Source organism: Pelobates fuscus, chromosome 12 (assembly GCF_036172605.1).
Source record: "Pelobates fuscus isolate aPelFus1 chromosome 12, aPelFus1.pri, whole genome shotgun sequence".
In the NCBI taxonomy this organism is placed as follows: domain Eukaryota; kingdom Metazoa; phylum Chordata; class Amphibia; order Anura; family Pelobatidae; genus Pelobates; species Pelobates fuscus.
The window spans coordinates 16,634,977-16,660,936 of NC_086328.1; the positions used below are offsets into that span (position 1 = coordinate 16,634,977).

General features: G+C 42.1%; 1 protein-coding gene across 1 annotated transcript in view; it reads right to left on the reverse strand.

Moving 5' to 3' along the window:
- Nucleotides 1–4,427: 4,427 nt before the first annotated feature.
- TDRD12 (tudor domain containing 12) overlaps nucleotides 4,428–25,960 on the reverse strand; it is a 53,489-nt gene continuing 31,956 nt past the window's right edge. Inside the window, exons 16-33 of the mRNA XM_063437460.1 lie at nucleotides 25,152–25,308; nucleotides 24,693–24,820; nucleotides 23,442–23,630; nucleotides 22,569–22,697; nucleotides 22,111–22,228; nucleotides 21,686–21,825; nucleotides 18,520–18,740; nucleotides 17,305–17,404; nucleotides 14,139–14,323; nucleotides 12,843–13,044; nucleotides 10,856–10,948; nucleotides 9,100–9,260; nucleotides 8,458–8,972; nucleotides 7,065–7,125; nucleotides 6,803–6,916; nucleotides 5,448–5,601; nucleotides 5,296–5,362; nucleotides 4,428–4,848 (exon numbers count right to left, since the gene is read on the reverse strand). Coding sequence (XP_063293530.1) covers nucleotides 4,766–4,848; nucleotides 5,296–5,362; nucleotides 5,448–5,601; nucleotides 6,803–6,916; nucleotides 7,065–7,125; nucleotides 8,458–8,972; nucleotides 9,100–9,260; nucleotides 10,856–10,948; nucleotides 12,843–13,044; nucleotides 14,139–14,323; nucleotides 17,305–17,404; nucleotides 18,520–18,740; nucleotides 21,686–21,825; nucleotides 22,111–22,228; nucleotides 22,569–22,697; nucleotides 23,442–23,630; nucleotides 24,693–24,820; nucleotides 25,152–25,308 — 2,817 coding nt within the window. The 3' untranslated portion in view covers nucleotides 4,428–4,765. The remainder of the gene's footprint in view (nucleotides 4,849–5,295; nucleotides 5,363–5,447; nucleotides 5,602–6,802; nucleotides 6,917–7,064; nucleotides 7,126–8,457; nucleotides 8,973–9,099; nucleotides 9,261–10,855; nucleotides 10,949–12,842; nucleotides 13,045–14,138; nucleotides 14,324–17,304; nucleotides 17,405–18,519; nucleotides 18,741–21,685; nucleotides 21,826–22,110; nucleotides 22,229–22,568; nucleotides 22,698–23,441; nucleotides 23,631–24,692; nucleotides 24,821–25,151; nucleotides 25,309–25,960) is intronic.

The following is a 25,960-nucleotide window of genomic DNA, read 5'->3' on the forward strand; positions in this document are numbered from 1 at the left end:
TATTATTTCCTTTTCTATATAAGAAAAATGCCTTCAATAAACCAGTCAATTATTTTCTATTTCAGGAATAGGCAACCTTTTGTACTCCTACATCTTCCATATTACTCTTACAGCCGTAATGCTGGCAAAGCATCAAGGGAGATGTAGTTCACAACATCTGGATTGCCAAAGGTTGCCTATCCCATTTCTATTATGTTAAATGGAAACTATTGTGCCAGGAAAACAAAGTGCCCCCCTCCCTTGCGGCAACCACGAGAGGTGGAGTTAACCCTCCAAGGCAATTATTACAGGGACCTGGGAGACTACACACAGACCATGTCAATGAGCAGAAGTGGTCTGGGTGCCTAAGGTGTCCCTTTACCTCTGATTTGTGCCCACTTCTCCAAGAGCATGATAGGAACAACAATCAAATATTTCCTTATAGGTTAGACCGTGCATGAATGTTACTTGGCAAGTTAAACATATTATAAGATATTAGGGTTTTATTCAAGTTAAACATTTTATAAGATATTAGGGTTTTATTCATCCCTCCAGCCTCTCTACTGTGAGTAAATGAGGGTCTGTGTCTCTAGGATGTACATATAGCACCTAGGATGTGAAGTTGGTACACAAAACCTTAAACTCTTCTATTATTATACACAAGTGGTCAAATTTGTGGAAACCTTTTGGAAAATTAGGATTTGTAAGGCTTGCTGGCTTATAACATCAGTCTTTTTTAGAATAATGCCATAAAATGACATATCAGAAATCTATTTGATAATTTCATGCCGAATGTAATGCAACAACCTGTGTTGCATTATCTTTATTCTATCCAATGTTATATAACCAAAGAACCAGGAAAGCACAGCTGCCCTTTGTAACATGAAGTGGATTTGCTTAAAGTGGTACTATCACCATCTGGGAACTTGGCCGAATTTGCAAAGACCCGCGACGGTGACACTGCCGATGGGGGTCTGGTGGCCGGTCAGGTAAAGGTGAGATTTATTTACTAAACCTATCTTCTTTGGTCCGATCCTTTTCAGCTCCTGGCACATCAGTGAAATTCCAACACAGTCAAAATGAGTATTTCATAAAGGTTCTGTCTTTAGGAAATTATCATTTTACGGGGAAAGGAGGAGGAGGACAGTGCAGCTTTAACTAAAAACTGACCAATGATTGAGAGCCGGACATGTTTCATGACGCGGTATTAAGGTGTTAGTTAGTATTAGAGGTAATAACAAGACTCCTGTTCAAATGTGAATGTCATCAAGTTGACCACTGATTTTTCAATTACTTCATAAATAAGGCTTAGATTTATTTTTTGGATACACTTTTCTAATGATTTATGGCAAAACATTTTTTTAGATTTTAAGAAACATCCTTTTAAAAGCTTATCCTAGAAATATCAGAGTGAGACCTTACTAATATGACCGAGTAAAAAGAAGTAACCGGTCCCCTAGAAAGTAGTGTAAAATAATAACTTAGTCTGCAAACTCACTCAACCCACAAATCCAAATCTGTATTCCTAGCACTATAGCCTCCCCCCGCCACTGTAACGGTTAATAAACACTTACTGTACTTACTCGATCCCCTCCAACGTCACCCAATGGACGCGGCGAGTGCATTAGGCCCTCCGCATAGGAATGTCCTGCAGCAATGAGATTTTACTGTTGCTGGATGTCCTCATGCAGAGCGTAAGAACATCCAGTGTCAGTCAGGCGACAAAGTCACATAACAGGCAGGACGCGCCTCTAGTGGTAGTCTTAGCCCAGAAAGGTAATTATTGGTGTTTCTTAGAAGGTTAAGGGGACAAAGACATTGCACTCAGACCACTTCAATAAGAAAGGATCTGGGTGCCTATAGTATCCATATAACCAGGGTTCAGCATCTTGTAATGTTGCTGATTTTAGGAAAATCCCATTACACTGCTAGAATATCCAGGTCACAGCCCTGGCCTGAATCCAAAAGAAAATCTGTGATGCCAACTAAAGAAACTTGTTAGAAGAACCCAATGAATACAAGAAAGCTGATAGAAGCAATCATACAATATAACACCGGATAAACCAAAACACTTGCGTCACTCCATGGGACCCAGCTGCAAGGCTGAAATTGCTAAATATTTCCCAAATCACTAAGAGAGAAGTTCTGAAATATCCTTTATCAGGGGTTTCCTCTTTTAAAAATACAATTTTAACAAACTGTGTTGCATTATATTCTGCATTAAATTTTATTTCTAATACGGAATTTTATGGTATTCTACAAAAAAAAAGCCCAAAAACGGATGATCCGTCAAATACAAGTTTGGCAAAAGGTTTCCACAATTTTAGTAACTACTAAATAATAATGTTACAATTTACTGTATATGCCAGAGTCAATTTCTTTTTTATGTCAACTTACCTGCCGAGTATAAAACCCATTACACCTTTATTGTTAGGGAACTGATTTATAAACCGGCATATACTGTATATTGATTGAGGCTTCAGACTCCACAACACTGTGTATCAGGTGCTGCCAGAGATACAAACAGCTGGCTATAGAATACTCTAGAAACAGTCAATTAGAGGGACACTATAGTCACCAAAACAACCACAGCTTAATTTAGTAGTTCTGGTGGCTATTGCCTGTCCCTGCAGGCCTTTTAATGTAAACACTGCCTTTTCAGAGAAAAAAAGCGAGGGTGGGGCAAGTCATGAGACTTGTGTGGCGCTGGAAAAAGGTGACTAAAGGAACTTTTTAACAGAGTGGAAAGCTCAATGGTGCATTTAGGTCTATAGTTTCAGGAATACATTATTGAATTCCTGACACTATAGTGTTCCTTTAACCCCTTAACTTCTGGAATAAAAGGGAATGTCATGTGTCCTTGAGGGGTTAATCAGTTATCAAAACATCAGTGACTGTGGCCACTAAAACTCTGCCAAGTAATATATATATTCATACATGCTACTACAAAATAAAATGTTTGTTTTTTTTCAGGAAAGTTCCCCATCATGGATAAGGCATGACATGTTTTAAGATTTGAATATTCTGCATTTTACTGTATTAAGGAGCCTGGTTTTGTAGACAGAAAAATAAAACATGTTAAATGAACACTATATAGTCTGATAGGCCGCATCCTCCAATCACAACAGATTAATGTTTATGATGCCAAGACTTTACGGGCACAACTCTAACCCCCTGCTCCACCACCCCCTCCTCCCCCCCCCCCCCCCTTTTGGGTTGATAAAGTGTTTGGGAGCAGTCTGACAAAAATTAAGGCTCTCCCCAGCAATCAGGAAATGTCCCCTTTTGATCCAAAATTACAGTCATTACTGTCCAGGTTGAATGGACTTGATATTGAAAATGCTCTGAGCGCTGATCTCTAGTCTATTATGCAGGGATCAGACATATGTTTAACCCCTTAAGGACCAAACTTCTGGAATAAAAGGGAATCATGACATGTCACACGTCATGTGTCCTTAAGGGGTTAACCTATGCTTATAGTCACAGTTTGGCAGTTTTAACCTACATTTTTAATTCACTGTTTTCTGAATGAACCCCTTCACATTAAAATAAGCTGACTGTAATAATAGCTGCTGCAGGGGTAGAATTTGTCTCTACCCAATAGCAAACGTTAAAATATTATTTATTTTTTTCGATTAATGTAACGTTTGCTTCTGGAAATTTAAATTGACTATTTTGTTTTGTTTAGAGTAAAACAAAAATGCATCTTTACTCAGAGGCAAGATTATTTAGCTTTGTGTCTGCACGTTAATCCAAACACCATAACCAATTAAGATAATTGAAGTGGTTATGGTTCTATGGAGTATGTGAATGTGGTTCCCTCAATTTATGTCAAAACATTTCCATTTGTTTGACAAAACCATCCAGCATTAAATGAAGCTGGAGGGTGGTGAGTCGAATTCTCTCAGGACAAAAAGTTAGTCCAGATCTTTGTTAAAGTTTTTTTCAACCCAACTTTAGTTGGATGAGCTAATGTGAAGGTGCCTGACAAACCCCAGACTTTTTCAAACCACTAACAAACAGATTGTATGCTCTGTTTCCCACATTCTGCACTATAAACAATACACTTTGAGCTGTACTGAGTATAGTGCTTAAAATGTTTCACTTAAAACAAACATTTTATAGACTAAATAGAATCTCTACAAATTAAATGTATCGTCAGAGGTTACAGAACCACAGGGAAAACAATGGCATTTGCATAGTACCTTCTTTATAAGAAATTCTGCTTAAACAATATTATTGCACAAGCTTACATTCAGAAATCCACAAAGTCAAACTCTGATTCTGTTTACGGAGATTTAGGACAATAAACGTAAGTGTCTACAACCCAAAACAGTGGAGATTTACCAATTAAATACATTGATAATACAAATATGGTAAACGTCTTGATTCTGATTTGGAGGCCCTTTTTTAACAGGGTAAGTAAGACTAAAAAAAAAAGTGTCTACTTCTAGGGTTTTTAGTAAATACCCCTTAATATGCTATTTTTTCTGCAATCTAGGTCTCTAGAATTCCTCTAGATAGAACATAAGATTTACTTACAAAGTGACACTGGATGCCATATTTACGTTACCATGTCATCAGGTGTCCCAATGCCAAAGCAGAACTTGAGCATTATCTTTAGTACACCCTGCCTGGTGTCTGGGTGTAGATTATTTCACAAAAGCACAGTAACTATAGTACAGGTCATGTAAGTTTCCTTGGACGATGACCGGTTGAACATCATTTACATATTGGCACAATCACAACCAGCTGACGGAAGACAAAGGACAGTCATGCTTCTGATTTAATCACTGTCAGATTCACTGAAGTCAGAGGATTCTACTTCTCCTCGTAGGATGGTGTAGCTATTTTGGGGACCTTTGGAAACTGGAAAATAAAAGGAAAACAGTTACATTGCTCTTTACACACAGAGGGTTATGTATGAATGTTGAAATCTAACACAAGTATTGACCTGTTTAGCCACCCTGTATCGTGTGTATAAAGAGGTCTAAATGGGGCACATTTGTGGCCTTTCATGCTGAAATGTACAACTTTTCTTAGGCTATATACATATAATCTAAATCCAGGACTGCGGAGAGCTGGAGTGCTATAAACATGATCTAAGAATGGCACTTTTGCATCTAACTTGTGTTTGTTTTTTTGTGACAAGTGGAGCATAGCTTTGTATTTCTGTACGTCCCTTTTCTCACAGAAACACTTTTATACCAAACCCACAATAGTGACTGTTTCCTTTTCCAATTCAAAGAGGACGTCAACCTGCGTGGCACACAATGGGTTAACCTCCGTAAAATGCCAGAGAGTGGAAATACTTACACCGAGGCAGCCATCTGTTCTCCTCCGTATCCTCCCAGTGGTCAAAGTCAAAGCTGACGTTTGGACACTTAAAAGACAGGCGTGAAAGATACATCAATGATTGTGACATTAAAGCAGACAAGCAGAGTAAAATAGCACATTCAACAACCTACCTTATGTTTAAGCAGGATGGTCCACTTTCCCGGCTGGGTTTTCCATAAAGAAATCACAGGTTCTCCATTTTTAATCTGGCAAGCCGATTTCTCTTTTAGGATCTCATGGCTGAGCTCCAAATCTGCTGAATAGTACTTCCCTCCAGCATGGCAACTGCAATAAAGTGAACGTTACACCACATGAAACAGCCAGAAAGGGGTCTTGGCCACATAGCAAGCAGTTTATTTGCCATGCAAAATTTAATTAAAATTATAAAATGGAGAAAACAACAAAAACAATAAACACAATGAAATATACATAAAACAACAACAACAACAACAACAACAACAACAACAACAAGTTCAACTGCACAAAATACCTAGCCCAAATAGGCAAAAAAACAAGAGTCTGGTACAGGGCAATCAGATGATTAGGGTAGTGAGGATTGTACTCTCCGTGGTGAAAGCAGATCGCATTAGTGTCAATCCGAAAACTGTCCGTTTTAATCCATTGGGAAGCTTAAGGGTAGCAATTGTAAATACATTGTGCACACACAACTTGAACTGTACCTGACCTGGGATATCCCTCAACAAGAAAACCATCATCCCATTGTCCCCAAATATTCATGAATTTGGACATTAATAAGCAAGCAGCTTATTAGGGAACCTGTGATGGGGTGTGAGTGGAGGTTATATTACAGTCATTGCTGGTACCAATTGCCAGGAATCTACCGGATACCTTCTAACTGATCTATCACTAACAATTTGAATCAAACACACCCAAATCTGTCTGAATCATCTAAGATGCAGATATAGTCAGTATTATTAGGGACACTCCACTGTCAAAATTAAATAAGAATCACTGATTAGTAGATGACCCTCAATGACCACATGCATGCATGGGAGCCAAGCAGTGCACTCAGGATGTCTGTGAGAGTCATTTTATCGCAGATCCCACACTAGTGCATATGTCAGCGGAAGCAGGCGGTAGCATGTGACGTCATTCTCGCACCCACAGCCTCTCAGATTGTCCTGCTGTGCTGGACAGTGCACATTTATCCTGCTCACCCAACACTGGAATCCTGGGACAGTTACCCAGAACCTCTCCACTCCTTCCTCAGGGACCAGGAGTACATGACGGATATGAAAACTGAATGTATGTCAGTGTGTGGATGTGTTAGTTTTAGTATGTACCTATGGATGCAGGTTAAGTGTGCATTTGTGTGTTTTGTATGAATGTAAGCAAGTGTGGCTAATTTCATAAATGTGAACTGACAGTTTTGCAAGTATGTCTTACATCCATGTTGATGTGCAGTTTTGGTACACTACCATTGGGACATTGATGTTGTTTGTTTGGTAATGGCTGCTCTACTTACCTAAATAAAACTCTGTCATCATAAAACACACAGTTATGATTAGTTATATCTCGCAGTTTCACAGTCAGGACAACAGATTCTCCTTTATCAAACCATTTCACTTCTGGATGCAAGCTTCAGAATAAAAGCAAAGAACAAGTCTGCATTAGACATGTGAGTGCCTCCCCCATGCTGGCGTGCCAATACAAAAGATATCGGAACCCCGAGGTGAAGACTTGTATGGCGCTATTCAAACATTATATGAGTTTCATGGTCTACCTACCCTTCAACTATAGATGTAGTCTGTGGATCTCGATGGAATTCACATACATCACCCCCACTGTCTGATATAAAAAAATAAGATATGTGGAATTAAATATAATATTAACAATCTGGACCATTTATAGTGTTAATCTGGACCATTTATAGTAACTGTCTATTCATGCAGCACGGACATGGATCTCCACTATGTTATACAGAGCAGGGATGACTAATTGACAGACTATCAGACAGACGTCACTGCAAGAATATGCTGCTTTTAGTATTCACACGTTCTTCTACACTCTACTATTGTAGTTAGTTCTGTATACAGCGTTTTTTATATGTCTTCAAAATAAATATACAATTTCTATAAAAACAGCTCAACTAGGCTGTGGGCAGGGACTTCGTGCTGAATACAAATTGGTTGAGCAGCTTATCCCAGTTGTGTCCATTATGTCTCGCTGTGGATGGAATTCATTGGCTGAGGAGTGTCAGCTGCCAAAGAGGAACTCCTTGTTATTACTAATGTCAAAGTAAAACTTTATCAATATCTATTAAGAGGAGCCAGACTGTGGGTGGCCTGGGGATCCAGGTAAATGTTAAGAGTCAAGCCACTTTCCAATAGCTTAACAGTGGGACAACCGCAGGGCATTCCTGGCACTATATCCACTATATTCTAGGAAGAATATTATACTCTGGTCAATGGATAGACCAATTATATGATTAGAGACGATATCCAGCATTTTACCGATAATCAGCCGTGTAATTTATTTATATTATTAATAAGTTACCTCTCCCAGTCACCACACGCCAGCCAATGAAGCAGCACGTTGTGACCTCACATCGCCTCTTTCTCGAGCTCAGCGGAAGTCAGCGAGTTGAGACCGTGAATAATCTACTGTAATGTACTGGTCTGGATGACGGAGGTGTGATTGCTGTCACTAATCACACTCCTATTAGTAACAGTGATCCCAGCCTTTACTGGCTGTGAGTGATTTGAGTGTGACTTCTGACAGCATATTCAGTTCATGCCAGATTAGTGTAGAAATTGTGTTACTTGATTAAAAATTTTAATGTACAGAATATCGGTACCAGTTATCAGCAATCAGGAGGTTTTCAAACTTGTGGGGAACAATTTTATAACACAAATGCAGTGCACCTAGTAAGGATGAGAAAGGTATTTATACAGAAAAATAAGTGAGTAGCACAAACAGCTGTATTCCCCAGTCAAATAAATGGTAGCACATTCTGTATAAAATGTTAGTTTACAATTCATTACAAACATTTTACTCATCATTGAAGCATCATTTTTAAAATAATGATATAAATAATAAAGATCGAATGGTGGGAAAAAAAAGACATCCATTTAGTTCTACAAAGACCATCACACAGGAAATGAAAAATCCTAAACTCACCATAATGCTGGCTCTCTGGTGCACACCGGTCATTGTCCAGATCACAAATCACGGTCTCTGACACAGGCCAAGTGGAAGGGCAGCCGTTATTGATTTCTGGATTAGAAGTGTGACCGTGATTGGTTTCTGAATTGGAAGAGCGGCCGTGATTGGTTTCTGAATTGGAAGAGCGGCCGTGATTGGTTTCTGAATTGGAAGAGCGGCCGTTATTGGTTTCTGGAATGGATAGGCGGCCGTTACTGGTTTCTGGAATGGATAGGCGGCCGTTACTGGTTTCTGGAATGGATAGGCGGCCGTTACTGGTTTCTGGAATGGATAGGCGGCCGTTACTGGTTTCTGGAATGGATAGGCGGCCGTTACTGGTTTCAGGATTGGATGGGCGGCTGTTACTGGTTTCTAGATTGGATGGATGTCCGTTATTGGTTTCTGGATTGGAAGGTCGGCTGCAATTGGTTTCTGGATTGGAAGGGCAGCCGCTGTTTTTTTCAGCAACCTGTTCCTGTTCATTAGGAACCCTGAAAGTTTCACAGTTGAAAAGTAAAAATAGATGACAATATTTACCTTGAATGTAAGCATCTCAATGATATTTCTTGCTGCCTCATTAGACCATTTCCAGGAATTAAGAGTTGATTAGATACCCACCTGGTGTCTGACTCGGCTGGTTTTATTGCATTTTCCACCAGTGATTTCAGCTGCTCTATGTGCTTGGGATTATCAGTTCCCAATCCAGTAAACAAGATCTCATGGCGTACATTGAGCTCGTTGATATAGGTTGATAAACCTGGTAGTCTGCTCACTTGGACCTACAAAAGAGAGGTGTCTGTCTTTTATGAAATCTGGTAATTGTTTTAAGACATCAAAATATCCCTTTGATAGGGAACCAAACAACAGATCCCTTTGCCTCCCCTTCTCCAACTTGCATATTGGTAATCTCTTGTTAATTATTGGTCCAGGCATATGTCAGACTAAGATGGAAGCATTGCTGGTTCTCCAACAATGGCAAAGTCAGTCTACGTTCTGGAACAGAACATCTGTCTATCCCTCCTTATGAGTGAATCATTGATCGAGATGTGTTTGTGCATCAATTAGTATTTGTTATTGTCAAGGAGGCATCAGTACTCGAGATAGAAGAGCAAATTACCTCTCTGCGTGCCAGACACGTTAAAGAGTTACTAAGCACTGTAACCACTATAGTTCATTGTATAGGCTAGTGAATATGGGTCTTTAACCCCTTAAGGACCAAACTTCTGGAATAAAAGGGAATCATGACATGTCACACATGTCATGTGTCCTTAAGGGGTTAAATGCTACCACCATGTTTTCTGGCAGATTAGAGTGGCACTCAAAACTGCATAGCTAGTACTATGAGCTGTAATAATTATGGTGCTTACAGCTACAGAGACACTAAGCACCAATACTACTTTACCTTAAAGGGAAACTCCAGTGCCAGAAAAACGATCCGTTTTTCTGGCACTGGAGGGTCCCTCTCCCTCCCACCCACCAATCCCCGGTTACTGAAGGGGTGAAAACCCCTTCAGTGACTTACCTGGGACAGCGGCGATGTCCCTCGCCGCTGTCTCCGCCTCCGCGACGCTCCTCCTAGTGATTACGTCGGCCGGTGGGCGAGACTAATCTCGCTCACCGGCCGAGGAGACCTAATGCGCATGCGCGGAAATTCCGCGCATGCGCATTACGTCTCCCCATAGGAAAGCATTGAAAAATCATTTCAATGCTTTCCTATGGGGTTTTGAGCGACGCTGGAGGTCCTCACACAGCGTGAGGACGTCCAGCGACGCTCTAGCACAGGAAACCTGTGCTAGAACCCAGGAAGTGACCTCTAGTGGCTGTCTAATAGACAGCCACTAGAGGTGGAGTTAACCCTGCAATGTAAATATTGCAGTTTATGAAAAACTGCAATAATTACACTTGCAGGGTTAAGGGTAGTGGGAGTTGGCACCCAGACCACTCCAATGAGCAGAAGTGGTCTGGGTGCCTGGAGTGTCCCTTTAATTAGAATCCAACTGGCTGAGAGCTGTAACTGCCACACATGCAATATGTGATATAATGTATATTTTTATGCTTAAAATGCTTCTTTAACCCCTTAAGGACACATGACATGTGTGATATGTCATGATTCCCTTTTATTCCAGAGGTTGTGTCCTTAAGGGGTTAACAGGGGTTGGTCACAAGCAAAAAAACAGGTTATTTAATTGCAGGATTTAAAAACAATCCAATCAAGTTGAATTAAAATCCTATTTTTTAAATCTATCTGCAAACAAGAGATTTTCAGTATAATGAGTTTATTTACTAAAGAGTGCAGCAGAATTTTGGATTTCTGTTGACGCTATTTAGCAAGTAAACCCCTCACATGTACGTTCTATTTTAATAAAAGTCTTACCATGGGATCGAGCCAATACGTGTTTTCAAGTCTGAGAACAACTTTTGCCGAATGTAGTTTTTCTTTAATATGCTTACTAATAATCCTGTTCACCTATCACAAAAAAAAGAAGATACCACGGTTAATTATATTGGGGAAGTAAATAGGTTATATTATGAAATTATTACACCAACACTATATTATATACGAAAATAATAAAAGACCATAATGCCAAAATGCACACATGACACACAAAGTAAAAGAATATAGTACTTTCCACTTGACTTTTTGTTACAAGCCCCTCCAAAAGAAGGAATTTGTTTCTACATACAATGGTTAACCCCATCACCACCGAGAACTTTTGGATTGAAAAATATTAGCCTATTTGCAGCTATATTATCAGACAGTAATATAGGAAAAATACCTCCCTAAAATATACAGTTATAATAAAAATTATTCAACCCCCGATGAAAATCAGGGTTATTGTCAACATTTAGACTTTTTCAGCTGTCGTCCCCCCCCCCCCCTCCCTCCCCCCCCAAGACCCCGAGTGGCAATGTCACTGCGTCAGTCAGGGGTCTTTGCAGATGTCGAGAGTGCCGATTAAAGGTTATAAAAATAAAAATGCTAAAAGGATTTAAATGGTCAGACCTGCACTAGTTGAAGGCGACCCACCACAAAGACCTTCTGCCGAGTCTCTCATTACCTGCAGCAAGGCATCAGCCAGCGTTCCACCATCTTACAATGCAGTTTAGTGTAGATTTTGTAAATACCTTGTTACCATTACAATAGATAAAATCACATTGTTATTACTCTTCTACTTAAGTAAAGTTGTGTATTTAATTTTTTGTTTAGATATGCCTTATAATCTCTAGTTTGATGAATAAAAACAGATCTCCTAAAATCCCTGTGTATGCAATCTAATGAAATTCGCATTGCACACGTGTTATATTCTGCCCAGAGAAGCTACTTTCACTGCCCCTTGTAAATCCTCTGATTTTTCACTGCCACGATACTCCAATCCAGAGGCAGCTCTTTAATTAGGAGATTTAGGCGGCCGCCTAAATCGCCTTAGGGCAGTGTCAGAGACTGAGGGCCCAACGCAGGAGAGGGCCCAGCGGACCCTCCACACCGCCTGCCTGGGAGATAGTTGCCTCTAGTCTGCAGCTCTGCTGGGTGCAGAGCTGCAAACTTAGACGTCTTGCGATCTGAGCCAATCAGAGCGTTGCCATAGGTTAACACGGCAACGCTCGTGGTCTGCAGCTCTGCACCCCGTTGGAGCTGCAGACCGGATAGGGAGCCCACCGGACCACCAGGGATACAGCCTGCTCACCGGACCACCAAGGAATCAGTTTATAATAAAGGTATTTATGATCCCATGCCCTGTCACAGGCTCAGCTCCCCACCCCATCACAGCCCACCTACCACCACCTGCCCTGTCACAGCCCCCCTTACAGCCTCTGCCCCAGCCACCCTCTGTACCCCACCACGTCATTGCCCCCTACCAGCTCCCACACCAGCTCCCCTACCACCCCATGCCCTATCCCCTCTACCACCCCTGCACTGTCACAGGCCTCTACCAACCCTTCCCTGTCACAGTCGTTGTCTCCCCCCCCCCCCCACCCCCCCACCTCCTTTGTAACTGTCCTAATGTGTATCCGGATATGTTTGTAACTGTCCTAATGTGTATCCGGATATGTTTGTAACTGTCCTAATGTGTATCGCAATATGTTTGTAACTGTTGCTGCAGCACTGCACGCTTGACTGCTCTACTGAGCACAACAAAAATAAAGAATAAAAAAAAAAGAAGAGCGAACACTAAATCCCAAATGTATACTAGGATTATGATATATATCTAAACAACATTGTTTATATGCATCCTACAAAGCCACCATGACCTGAGGCAAGCATTGAGTAATAAGAATTGTACAGGAGACAATTCCCACACCTATCGATTCTTTTTCCAGTCACTAAAATATCTCTTAAATTAAAGAAATGGATTGCTTACTTTAGGATCCCATTCAGTTTCATTGTCAATCGGTTTAACTCGGCAAACAATGAATTCTGCAGCCTGGGGTGGGATATTCTGGACACTCAGAGGGAGATGTAATAACTGGCGACAGTAGACCTCACTGTTTTTTCCATGATCAATGTATTTTACACGAGCAGTTAATACACCGTCCTGCTGTGTGCTGTGCAGGACTTGGACCCTTTGAGGAAACGAAATGGAAGCTGTGTATCAGAGAACAATGCAAATTGGTATATTTACACAAATGACAGGTTAGACATAGTGAGCAGAAAGCAAATAAAAATCTGCAAAACAAAGTGCTCCATTTTCTACATAATACATATGAAGGAATTGACATTTCATGGCCCATATCAGAAATAACTTGGTGTTACTTTTGATCCTGGCCTCACATCCAGTCTGTTGTCAAATCATGCCAATCCCACCTTAAAAACATTGCCTGCACGCGCCCCTTTTTTATACAAGATGCTACTAAGGAGCTTGTCCATGCGCTAGTAATCTCTCGCATGGACCATTGTAACTCTCTCCTAATTGGTTTTCCCAATAGCCGTATTGCCCCGCTACAGTCTGTAATGAATGCTGCTGCCAGACTGATTTTCTTCTCTAGTCGGTCCTCTCACACCTCACCCCTCTACCAGTCCTTACATTGGCTTCCTGTATCCTATAGGAGTCAATTCAAAGTGCTAACCCATACCTATAAAGCACTGAACAATCTTAGCCCCTCTTATATCTCCTCTGGTGCTGTTCTCTGATAATGGGGCAAATTATTTTACAACATTTTGTCTTCTTAACGGTTTCCCCGCCGGTTCACACTGTATCAGGATTGCAACATCTGGCTTACCCAGAGGTGCAGAAGACAGATGCCGATCCTGCCGGGCATTCATTGGCTGAGAGTGTCAGCTAATTTCTCTTAGCCAATGAATGCCCCTCGGTGTATAGAAATATGCACAAAATTGACATTAGCCACCTGTTTGTTTGACAACAAGGTAGTTTGACTGTAACCTTCTATAGATCTTTGCATTTCATTAGATCAGTAAATTATGTTTAAGGAAAATGTTATAATTTTTATTTAGTATTTTCCCAATGTTATATTTAATTTGGTATGAGGGTACACACTTCTTTTCAGTACTATGATGTCTCTTGGATGAACCTTAAGATGTGTGCATTATGCCTGTGAACACGTGTATATTGTATATTCTTGATTCTAGTGAGAAGCACTGGGCGCCATTAAAGACCTGACTGAACACAGGACAGTCCTATGCTTTACTGTAAATTTACCTGTGGTAGACAGATCCCTCCTGCAGTGCATACAGGCCTGAATTCTCCACATTTTGGTTGGTTATTTTGTTACTGTCGAAGGAATAATACTCAGCCAGTTCTTCAACAAGTTTCTCATATGCGTCTTCTTTCGTTACTATGCGCCCAAAGAAGCGAGTAGCATCCACAATACCTAAAGGTATCACCTGTAAGTAGAAAACACATACAAATGTATTTGTGCTTTGGTTAATGCAGGGTAGTCAATCTTTTAATACCTACCGCCCACTTATGTATCTTTGTTGATGGTAACATTTCCTTACCACCCATCGGCGCTGCATTAACTCAAGCGCAGGTGCAACTTCTTTTTATTTTATTTTTTTAAAGAAGGAGGGTTTTTTAAAAATGAAATAAAATCAAATGTACTCAAAGGGACTCTCCAATGCCAGGAAAACAAACCGTTTTCCTGGCACTGCAGGTCCCCTCTTCCTCCTACCCCAAGTTGCTGAAGGGGTTAAAACCCCTTCAGTGACTTACTCAGCGCCGATGTCCCTTGGCGCTGAGTCAGGGTCCGCCCACACAACTCCCCCGCTGGCTGACGTCCTATTGAGCATGCGCGGCCGTGGAGATATATTGCGCATGCGCGGCTGGGGAGACATAATGCCGCACACGCGCATTAGACCTCCCCATAGGAAAGCATTAAATAATGCTTTCCTCTGGGGATTTTGGCGACGCTGGAGGTCCTCACATAACGTGACGACGTCCAGTCCAGCGTCGTTATAACACACATTTCGTGTTCTATGAACATGGAAGTGCCCTCTAGTGGCTGTCTAGTAGAAAGCCACTAGAGGAGGACTTAACCCTGCCAGGTAAATATTGCAGTTTATGAAAACTGCAATAATTACACTTGCAGGTTTAAGGGTGGTGGGAGTTGGCACCCAGACCACTCCAATGGGCAGAAGTGGTCTGGGTGCCGGAGTGTCCCTTTAAATTTATCTTTATTTCTACTTTAGCCTTGGCTGGTAGAGTTTAATATCAGGCTCCTTGTTGCTTAAACCCACGTTACCACTGATCACCTTTACAGATGAACATTTTATCACCTCCCCGCCCACACCCCTTTGCTCCCTTTGGTTAGAGGTACCTATCCAAGTAAAGCCCTCTAATTGCCTCTTTGTACAACGTTTTTCATATTTATGTTATTAAAAAAAACAAAAAAACGAGGGGTGGGGCCTGACAGCCAAGATGGCTGGACGCAATTGCTAATAGCTCCGGTAGCAATGGGAACAATCTAAGCCCTAACAGTGACTTACCACGCCAGGTACAATTTATCTGAGATGGGAGGCTGACCTGCAATCGAAGCGGCACAAATCGGTACCCGAATTTTGAATTTCCACCTGCAGAAACCGGGGCCCCGCATTGCGGCCTGGTCCACAGCGTGACAAGCAGAGAAGCCGCGGGAGACACGGCCGCTCTCTCACAGCCACACCACGTCACAACTCCAGCACGGGCCCCCGTTTCCTCCCCCTTTGGACCGGTGGGGGTTATCCCGGTCCCCACCAACCCAGGGCAAACTGCTAATCAAGCTCCGGAAACACCCTACAGCCAGAGTGACACGGCCAGCAGGCCACTCAAGACGGTGTCCGCCTCCCAATAGCAGAAGCCTGCGCTAACACACCATAGCGGCCAGGGCAACAACCCGGTGGAGCACTACATTGAGCAACTGGAGAGAATTTCTGGGAGCGATTGGAGCACCGCAGCAGACAACAGCCTAATCCTGAGAGAGTGGTGCAGGGGGACGAAGAAAGGAGCTGGGGGAGGTCCCCACAGGGCGAACCCCGTAGAGCAGTTAACACTATCCGCCCTTAACGCCTTCCCAGGCCGAAAACCAGTCAGAGAAAGCCTCCATGGCAACGACCACACCGTCGGAAGCCCGACCATCGATGGCGGCGGCAGAACATCCAAGCTCTCCATGGCGCCAGACAGAGGGACGACCCGGCCTCAACGAGATACCGAGTCTGTGAACCGCAGGTGCTGGCCTTCATACCGACCTGGGGCTGGAGGGCAGCCTCTAGTGCTCACTGTCCTCCAGTGGACTCTCCCGGCCCAAGGTGCCACCATACCCAGCAGGGGTATCAGCTGACTGTTGACTCTCTATCCCGCAGTCCCGCTAGATAACGCTCCCAGCCGAGAGCCTTTTGGGACCCAATCTGAACTGTCCAAGCTGATTATTCTCTATTGGGCACCCACACTCTTTTTGTAGTCTTTTTGCATAGTGTAATTCTGACAGGCTCCAGGGAGATGGTGGTTAATCTAGCATGTTATTAACCTGATTTTAAGATCCATAGCTTGTTTATCAGCCTAATTTTGCCTGATCTCATACACCTTCTTTTATAATGCATAACATGCCTGTCATTTAATCTTGCCTATATCGATTCACTAAATGCAGTACAATACCAATTCACAGTACAGAGAGCATGCAATCACATAGCCTACTTTGTCACTTAAATTGTACTGTGTAAGTCTCACCCTTTAATCTACACTTTAAACTGTGCAGAACTACCTGTTATTTGTTAAGCATTACTATGTAGGCTTGTTGTGCCTAGTTAGACTAGCCAGATTAATTTACATCACAAAAAAAGAAAGCGAGACGGATTATATAGAAGTATATAAGCAGACTGTGATTTTACCATATTACCGTATGCATTAACTTCTTTACATCTGTTCATAGTCATGACACAACAGTTTAGCATGTTCCTATTTTACTTAATTAATATAAAATGGTGCTGTCATGTGATATTCCTATCTTGTATTTCTCTCGCTCATCTCCCTCAATAAAAGAAAGATGGACAACAAAAAATAAAATAAAAACAAACCACACACAAAAAAAACAGGATATATATATATATATATATATCTTACTTGAAATTTTGTTTCTATACTAAATTGTTTCTTAATTCATGCTATATTCCAATGTTGAACCACTGCTTTGTATATCACCTGATATAAATAAAGAATCTAATAAATAAATAAACATATCCATAATAAAAGAATGTAAATGATGCATAATACAAAAGCACATATTAGGAGAAAAATGCCCCAGAGGCAATTCATTTCCCCCTGAATTGCGCTTTACTGTAAGGACACAGGCTTGCCCCCACCAATAACCAACAATAAGTGGGTTCCTTCTTACAGATATGTACTGGACTGGTGCTGGATAACACAAAGCTCCATCTAGGAGATCCACTCTGGGAATAATGTGATGACGATCAGGGCAAGTAAGCTGGTCTTTACTGGAAGAGAAGAGAAAAAACATTAGCATTCACCCTTTCTACTCCACACTGGCTTCCTTCCTACTTTCATTCCTAGAATCCCAAACAAATCCACACAGAAACAGAACTGATTTACAGTAAATGATTCAGGCATATTAAAGAAATATACAGGCATTTTATCATTTGACCAATTATTGGATGTTTTTAGGCTCTCCTAATATGATTTTCAAACGCTTTTATATAGTCAATACCAATGAAGGGAGTTTAGAATATAAAGTGATACACAGGTCTCCAAAACAGATAAAGAGACGTCAAAGTATGTTTGAAACAAATCATGGCCTTTAAAAGTAACCATTTATTTTAAAAAAAACATTTTTTTTTAAAAATGGGAAGAACCTACAGTAGATTTGCTGCATATGTGTGGTAGAGAAATTCTTCATATATTCCTGTAAAAACAAAAAACACAGAACTGCCACCTTTTAAATATACATTTAACATTAAAGAGACATTATAGTCACACAGATTACTTCATTTCATTTCATTGAAGTGGTCTGGGTGCACTGTCCCTGTTCTCCTTAACCCTGCAATGTAAACCGTGCAGTTTTAGAGAAACTGCAATAAATACCTTGCATGACTAAGACTGCCTCTAGTGACTGTCTATTAGATAGTCACTTTCTGGATTTTAGAGGAACCCGACTCCCTTAAATGGTCCTGGACAGCCTCATGGGATGGGGACCTAATGCGCACATGGTTCGCTCACATGCACATTAAATACCCCGATCTGAAGACATTGGAGCACCGAGGAACGGTGCTGGAATTGGGTGAGTAAATAAAGGTTTTTCTTTAACCCTTTATCTGCTCCAGGGAGGACTGCAAGGGCGCCATATTGTTAGGAATACAGATTTGGATTCCTAACAATATAGAATCCCTTTAATGTCAGTGGCATTCAACCTTTGATTATTAGGTGGAAGCACTATTGACCTTATATAGATGAGTGCATAGATGGTATCATGCAGAGAAGTTCAGATATAATGTTACATGCCATTCTACAGACTGCACTAATAACTAAGATTTAGTATATTTATATTAAATGTGGAATGCATATTCTTTAAACACAAGCAATGTCATTTCCTCACCTGCAGGAACCAAAAGCTTTGACATATTGGCAAATCTGTCTGCTGGATTTTCTCTGTTCCTCGTCCCGTAAGATGGCCTGGGTGAGATCACGGAGCTCGGGAGGGATCTGAGCCCGTGTGCGCTCTAAGTAACGCAGTATATACACTGCATAGTGAACCTGCTTCTCAGTTAATATCAAAACCGATCTGGCTTTTAGATAATCTGCTTCCCCCAAAGCAACCTGCAGCATACAGAATGGTTTTTAGACAATTGTAAACAACCTGCAGTACATAAAATATTATGTTACACGACTCGTTCTGGTAATCATGTTCAACTAGAACAGATATGGGCTAACTATGGTGCCCAGAATATGTCTGAGCAGCTGTTCCCATTATGTCAGCTACTACAATAAATTAGTTTAGAAACAACTGGGGTGCAAATCTTAGCAATCACTGACCTAAAAAGCAAAAAAAAGCAACAAACAAAAAAAAAAAAGTTACTCGCCCGATCTGCGCCCTTTTAGCGCTGCTGCACTACATGTTGTAAAGATGTGCTTCATTACGGTGTCATGATAGACGCGTACTGCTCAATCTCAGCTCACACTTTTACCCAGAATGACCTAGAATCCACCTTCAGAACATTGCCCTATAGTGTTCTGAATTACTATATTTAACGAAACTCAGAGAGGGGCTGGGGAGAAAGAGACAAGGAGCTTGATTGGAAGAGCCACACAAGAGAGGCTGGGTGAGGATATTACACACAAAAGAGGCTGGGTGGGGAAAAAAACACAAATGGGCGGGGGGGAAGAAGCACACAAAGGGGCTCGTTGGGGGGAGGAGCACACAAAGGGGCTTAGGGGGGGCATAAGCACACAAAGGGGCGCGGGGGGGAAAGCACGCCAAGAGGCTTGGGGGGGGGGAAGCACGCCAAGAGGCTTGGGGGGGGGGGGAAGCACGCCAAGAGGCTAGGGGGGGAGAAGCATGCAAACAGGCTTGGAGGGAAGAGGAACACAAAGGGGCTTGGGGGGGAGAAGAACACAAAGGGGCTCAGGAGGGAGAATTCCACAAAGAGGCTCGGGGGTAAGCATCCCATAAAGGGGCTTGGGGGAAGAATTCCACAAAGAGATTAGAGAGGGAAGAAGCCCACAAAGGGGCTGGGGGGGGGGTAAAGAAGCACACAAAGGGGATTAAGGGCAAGAAGCGCACAAAGCGGCTTGGGGGGGAAGATGCAAACTAAGGGGTTTGGGGGGGAAGAGAAGCACACAAAGGCTATTGGTGGACGAAGCACACAAAAGGGCTTGGAGGGGAGAGAAGCACACAAAGGGGCTTGGGGTGAAATAAGCACAAACAGGGTTGGGGGGAGAAGAAGCACACAAAGGGGCTTGGAGGGGGGGAATAAGCACACAAAGGGGCTGGAGGGGGAAATAAGCACACAAAGGGGCCGGAGGGGGAAATAAGCACACAAAGGGGCCGGGGGGGGGAAATAAGCACACAAAGGGGCTGGGGGGGGAAATAAGCACACAAAGGGGCTGGGGGGGGAAATAAGCACACAAAGGGGCCTGGGGGGGGAAAAGCACACAAAGGGAATGCGGGAAGGTGAGAAGCGCACAAAGGGGCTGGGGTGGGAGAAGCACACAAAGGGGCTGGGGTGGGAGAAGCACACACAGGGGCTGGGGTGGGAGAAGCACACAAAGGGGCTGGGGTGGGAGAAGCCCACTAAGGGGCTGGGGTGGGAGAAGCACACAAAGGGGCTGGGGGGAAGAATTCCACAAAGAGATTAGAGAGGGAAGAAGCCCACAAAGGGGCTGGGGGGGGGTAAAGAAGCACACAAAGGGGATTAAGGGCAAGAAGCGCACAAAGCGGCTTGGGGGGGAAGATGCAAACTAAGGGGTTTGGGGGGGAAGAGAAGCACACAAAGGCTATTGGTGGACGAAGCACACAAAAGGGCTTGGAGGGGAGAGAAGCACACAAAGGGGCTTGGGGTGAAATAAGCACAAACAGGGTTGGGGGGAGAAGAAGCACACAAAGGGGCTTGGAGGGGGGGAATAAGCACACAAAGGGGCTGGAGGGGGAAATAAGCACACAAAGGGGCCGGAGGGGGAAATAAGCACACAAAGGGGCCGGGGGGGAAATAAGCACACAAAGGGGCTGGGGGGGGGAAATAAGCACACAAAGGGGCTGGGGGGGGAAATAAGCACACAAAGGGGCCTGGGGGGGGAAAAGCACACAAAGGGAATGCGGGAAGGTGAGAAGCGCACAAAGGGGCTGGGGTGGGAGAAGCACACAAAGGGGCTGGGGTGGGAGAAGCACACACAGGGGCTGGGGTGGGAGAAGCACACAAAGGGGCTGGGGTGGGAGAAGCCCACTAAGGGGCTGGGGTGGGAGAAGCACACAAAGGGGCTGGGGTGGGAGGAGCACACAAAGGGGCTGGGGTGGGAGAAGCACACAAAGGGGCTGGGGTGGGAGAAGCACACAAAGGGGCTAGGAGAAGAGACACAAGGGGGTTCAGAGAGACACAGTCAAAGATGCATTTCGGGGGGTGAAAAAATGCACTTACGCCTGTGAAGCCAAACAATCCTTGCAGCTGCCCTCTATGTGAACAGGAAACAAATACCCATAGAACTTTAAAAACTGTAAAAGTTGGAATTGCACAGTGAGCAGTAGGTGGCAGAGCAGAGGGCTCCTCATATACTCCATCATATACAGTGTACAAGATAATCATATTGCCCTAGTGCAAGGGTTCCCAACCCAGTCCACAATTACCCCCTACCAGTCCAGGATTTAACAATTACCCTGTTGTATCTAAAGTGTTTTTTTCCTTCTTCTAAAAACATCTTAGACACAACTAGGTAACCCCTAAATCCTGACCTTTTAGGGGGTACTTGAGGACTGGGTTGGGAACCACTGACATAGTAGAATGGAGGCACTCTTAACCAGTATTATTTCCATCTCTTAACATCTTTCCCTAGTATTAGTAGGCCTACATTAGCCCTATAACCAATCAGATACCAGACCTGGACACCTTCCTTCTTTAGTATTTTACACCCCTCCAACCTGATCAGGGCACATTAACCATAATATAGACAACATTTGCAAAGTGTCAAGAACTGATTGGAATGACAGCAATTTGAGCAGATTTAAAACAGAATTTGACATTTCCATAAATGAATAAAAGTAAAATATTTACCTTTTCAAATTTACTATGAATATAATTAAAGAGGGAAAACAAACGCAGACCAAACAGATTGGGATTTTCAGGGAAATTGAAATGAATTATGCATGTAGCATCCATTATATCAAAGAAAGGGACGTAATCATCCGTGACAACTGTGAATCAAAACAGAATGTAGTATTTCTCAATAATAGGTAAAAGGAGAGTGGATTTTCAGCGATGAAGATAAAGAATACACCATTATCATTCATATCATTTAAAGTATTTTATTAAATAACAAGTACGTTCATGTCTACTCCATATACACACATCACAGTACGCGAATGTATTGCCACACATAGCACATGTACATGAAGTACCTATGCACATATCACTGCACAAACAGAGACATATACTAGTATGAGCACAAACACACCAGATACATAACAAGCTCAGCTTACCCAAGACAACATGCGTTCCACGGCTGTATAATTTATTCCACTGCTCCAGCACATAGATGAAATTTTGAGCTAATTTTTTATTTATCAACAGACTGAAAATTGAATTATTTTTAACAACCTAAAAACAAAACAAACAAAAAAACAAAGTTGTTTTAGAATGTATTTGGAATTCCGTGGCCTTTCTTCAACTAGACTAGGTAACAAGGAAAAATACACAAATTAACGGTTTGTATCCCTAGTACAATTCACGGACACACCGTTTACTTTAATAATACTGTGACAGACAATTTTATTACTCATTCGGATGAGCATGAATCTGCAATATCCTACTTGGCAAGTTGTGGCACAACACAATGCGCTACACATCATTAACTAGGAAGATATATATGCAAAGAGCTGTGGATTTCAAACACGTCCATTGCTCAGGCTCCAGCATACATTCAATGTACGATACTTACATTATGAACCAATTCAGCTTCTTCATCAGACTTTGTGAATATTAAAATCTTCTGTGCATTTTCTGGTGTGAAATCCAATGTACGTAGCAATACCTCTGCTTTTTCACAGTCTAAGCAAAGTTGGATGACCTAAGGAACCAAATTAGACAAATCTTATTTCAACAAAAAAGAGGTTCGAAAACAACAGGTTCACATATTTTAGACCATGAGTAGGCAAACTTTGGCACTGGAGTGTCAAAAGTTGTCTACCCCTGTTTTAAACCAAGGGGAACAAAATTTTTTGGCAGGGAGGAAAGGGGGATTATAATTGGCTAAACCAATATATAGACCAAAGCATACGCAACAAGGACAAATAAATCATACAGCCATTGTGATGCTTATAAAGACATGACTCATAGGTTCATATCTCATGGTAGTGTGCCTTATTTTACATACACCATATCTAAGCCACTGCTTGTCCATACATCCCCAATAAAAGATATATTTGCACATTAATACCTTATTTTCTTATATTTACGATTTCAAGACTTTAGAATATCTGAATATGAATAGTTAACGGTTATTAAGTGATGATTGAGTTGTAGAAGCCAAGAATAGGCACTTCAGCCAGCAGCTTTGATTGCATTAAATCCCTGGTGAATTAAAAGGACACATCTCAATGTACCTGTTTTCATGCATAGTTCTCAGACAATGTAACACATTGCGGTTCCTGAACCACATACAGAATAAACTATTTTCTTATGTGACATTTTCTCCTATTCTGGTGAAGGACCTGCACACACTGTCGTGGCTTTCCAGAATACCAGAATGCAGTCTATTTACAGTTATACTTTATATATGATGGCTCCACACGTTCCCAGATATTTATTGTACCTGCTGCACATTCCCATACAGTGCGGCTTGATCCATTTTGGTAATTATGACCTGGGGATCCGTTAACCAGTGTAACAGAGGGTCCATGTCTTTGTGCCAGTGTGTCCCAGTGGCCACAACCTGTTGTGGTGTGCTCTCTCGGTTCTCAATAGCAACCGTCTTCTTAAAATTTTCTAATATTGTTATTATCTGAAGAAAAAGGATTAACAGGTCAGCAGACCAAATGTTTAAAAAGCTACAGGATTGAACCACACAAGATGAAATTCAAGGAAATAAAGTAAATTCCAATCGACATTATAAAAACACGTTATGCAGCAATCCCTAGTGGTTAAAGGCACGTGATGGTTGTGATTAGGTTAACGTGAACATATTATCTATAAACTCTGTCCCACGGAGAACAGTCACATTTTAGACCATTATCAATGCACAGTGTGAGGGGGTTATAAAATATCGTCTGCGTGTTACTATTCCAGAAACAGCATTTCAACATCTCTGTGTGTGTGCGCTGAGCCATACTTCGGTATGATCTATAAACTTTGACCATTTCATGCTGCAGCTCCACTATTAAAGGGACACTCCAGGCACCAAAACAAATTCATCTAAATGAGTTGTTACAGTTCTAGGAGGCCCCGAAGGCACTCTTACCTCAATAGGTTAAATCGTTATCAAACGCTTTCAAAGTTGCCTCCAGTGGAGATCACCACTCCACCGCCAGGCAGTCTCCAGCTTCAGAAAATGTCACTTTCAGGAAGCGCGGAGTGCAGATGAGCAGGAGCGCCATTGATAGGCTGAGCATTAACAAAACTGGCTTTTAAAAGGAACATTTCTTTCCAAGCCAGTTTTGTGAATGCAGAGTTGATTTGGTGACTGGAGTGTCCACTAATAATGCATGTTCTTGATGTGCAACCCACGAAAATTGTTTCTCTCTCTCTCTCTACATGGACAGCCATAATTGCTTAAACATTCCTGTCAAATGTGCGGTGTGTCACAGCAATCAGGAGTTACACCTCTAGCAGCAATGGGGTTAGACTCTTTTTAATAGTAATGTGGGAATGTATTTACAGCTATGCAGTCAGTTCCATGGTAAACACTACAAATGTGGCATTCATACAAGAACCTCCCCCCAAAAAAATTACTGGTGCAGCTATTCCACCACAACATACCAAAACAAGCTTTCCTGACATATCATACCACCCATCAGTCACAGTAATATCAGATGTACAAAAGAAGAGGGAAAATATCCAAACGTACTTGTTGCCCCGAATTGGAAAAGAGCATGTTGACCTCATCTAAAACAAGATGGCACATCCTTAGTAGCAGTAAGCCATGGCGCTCCAAATATCGCAACAGACCATGCGGGGTAGTCACAATCACTTCACCTACAAGCCAGGGCAGAATAGGAGAGCAATAAATTGGTGATTTTCTGTTGCTAGTATGGCAATGTGAGAACTGTCAATACAAAAAAAATCACCCTCAGATTCCGATTCATCATACGCTTCAAACAAACACAAGAACAATCACAGAACCATTACAAAACAAAATGAAAAAAGTAAGTTATAAAAATCCAGCATGTCAATTAATAAGTGTAAAAAAAAAAAAAAGATAAAAACACCATGCTCCAGCAGAGTATGCAAATCATTGCAGCTTTATTAGTTTGAACAACCTCGGCATGATGACCCAAAGTTCCTTACTTATTCCTATGTTACTTACATCCCTTTCGTATGGTAAGGTTTTCAATTTCCTCCTTCTTCTGGCTGACCAATAGCAGCATGGGGTTCACAGGACGTATACATTTACTGTACTTTACAAGTAGATCATAAACAGTCTGTGCTCTCTTCCAGCTGGAGCAAAGAAGCACTGCAAGAGGCTGAAAGAGGAACACATTATATACTACTGATAATGTAAGTGGAGGAAATCTCTTCCCTCGTGTACTTAGATGGTCTATGTCCATAGTATGGCCCCACAAACAGACTATACACTCACTACATGGCAACAGAACTAATGTTTTCCACCTAGGTCTTTCATTGTGATGAATTGGACCCTTTTATTGCAAAGGTTTCACTGCATGCGGCGCTTTCCTAAGAGATAAGTTGGGAAATTACAATAACATACCCATAATTAATTACATGTTCACGGCTGATGATGGGCAGCTAACTATTGATGTTATTACAGTCCCACCGTTTCAATACTTTTCTACTCCACTACCATGCTCTGATCAGTGAAAGAGAGCTATACTAGGTCTCCTTACAGTCCTGCTTTCAGTATCCTGTCTCGCCTCAGTTCCCTGAAGTCCTGCATCTGGGGACATGAGGAAACTATCTCTGAGCCGCACAGTGCGAGTGCATCTCCCTGCGTGTTTCTGAAGGATGGGGGCTGGTCAGACTGCCTGTCATTGAGTATTGGTATTGCCAGTAACACAGGTAATGTCAAGGTCCCGCCAAGCCCATCCCAATTCTCCCACTGTTAGAAAGTATGCTGTACTCACATAAAATGCTTATGTTCCAGAAATCACAGCCCAG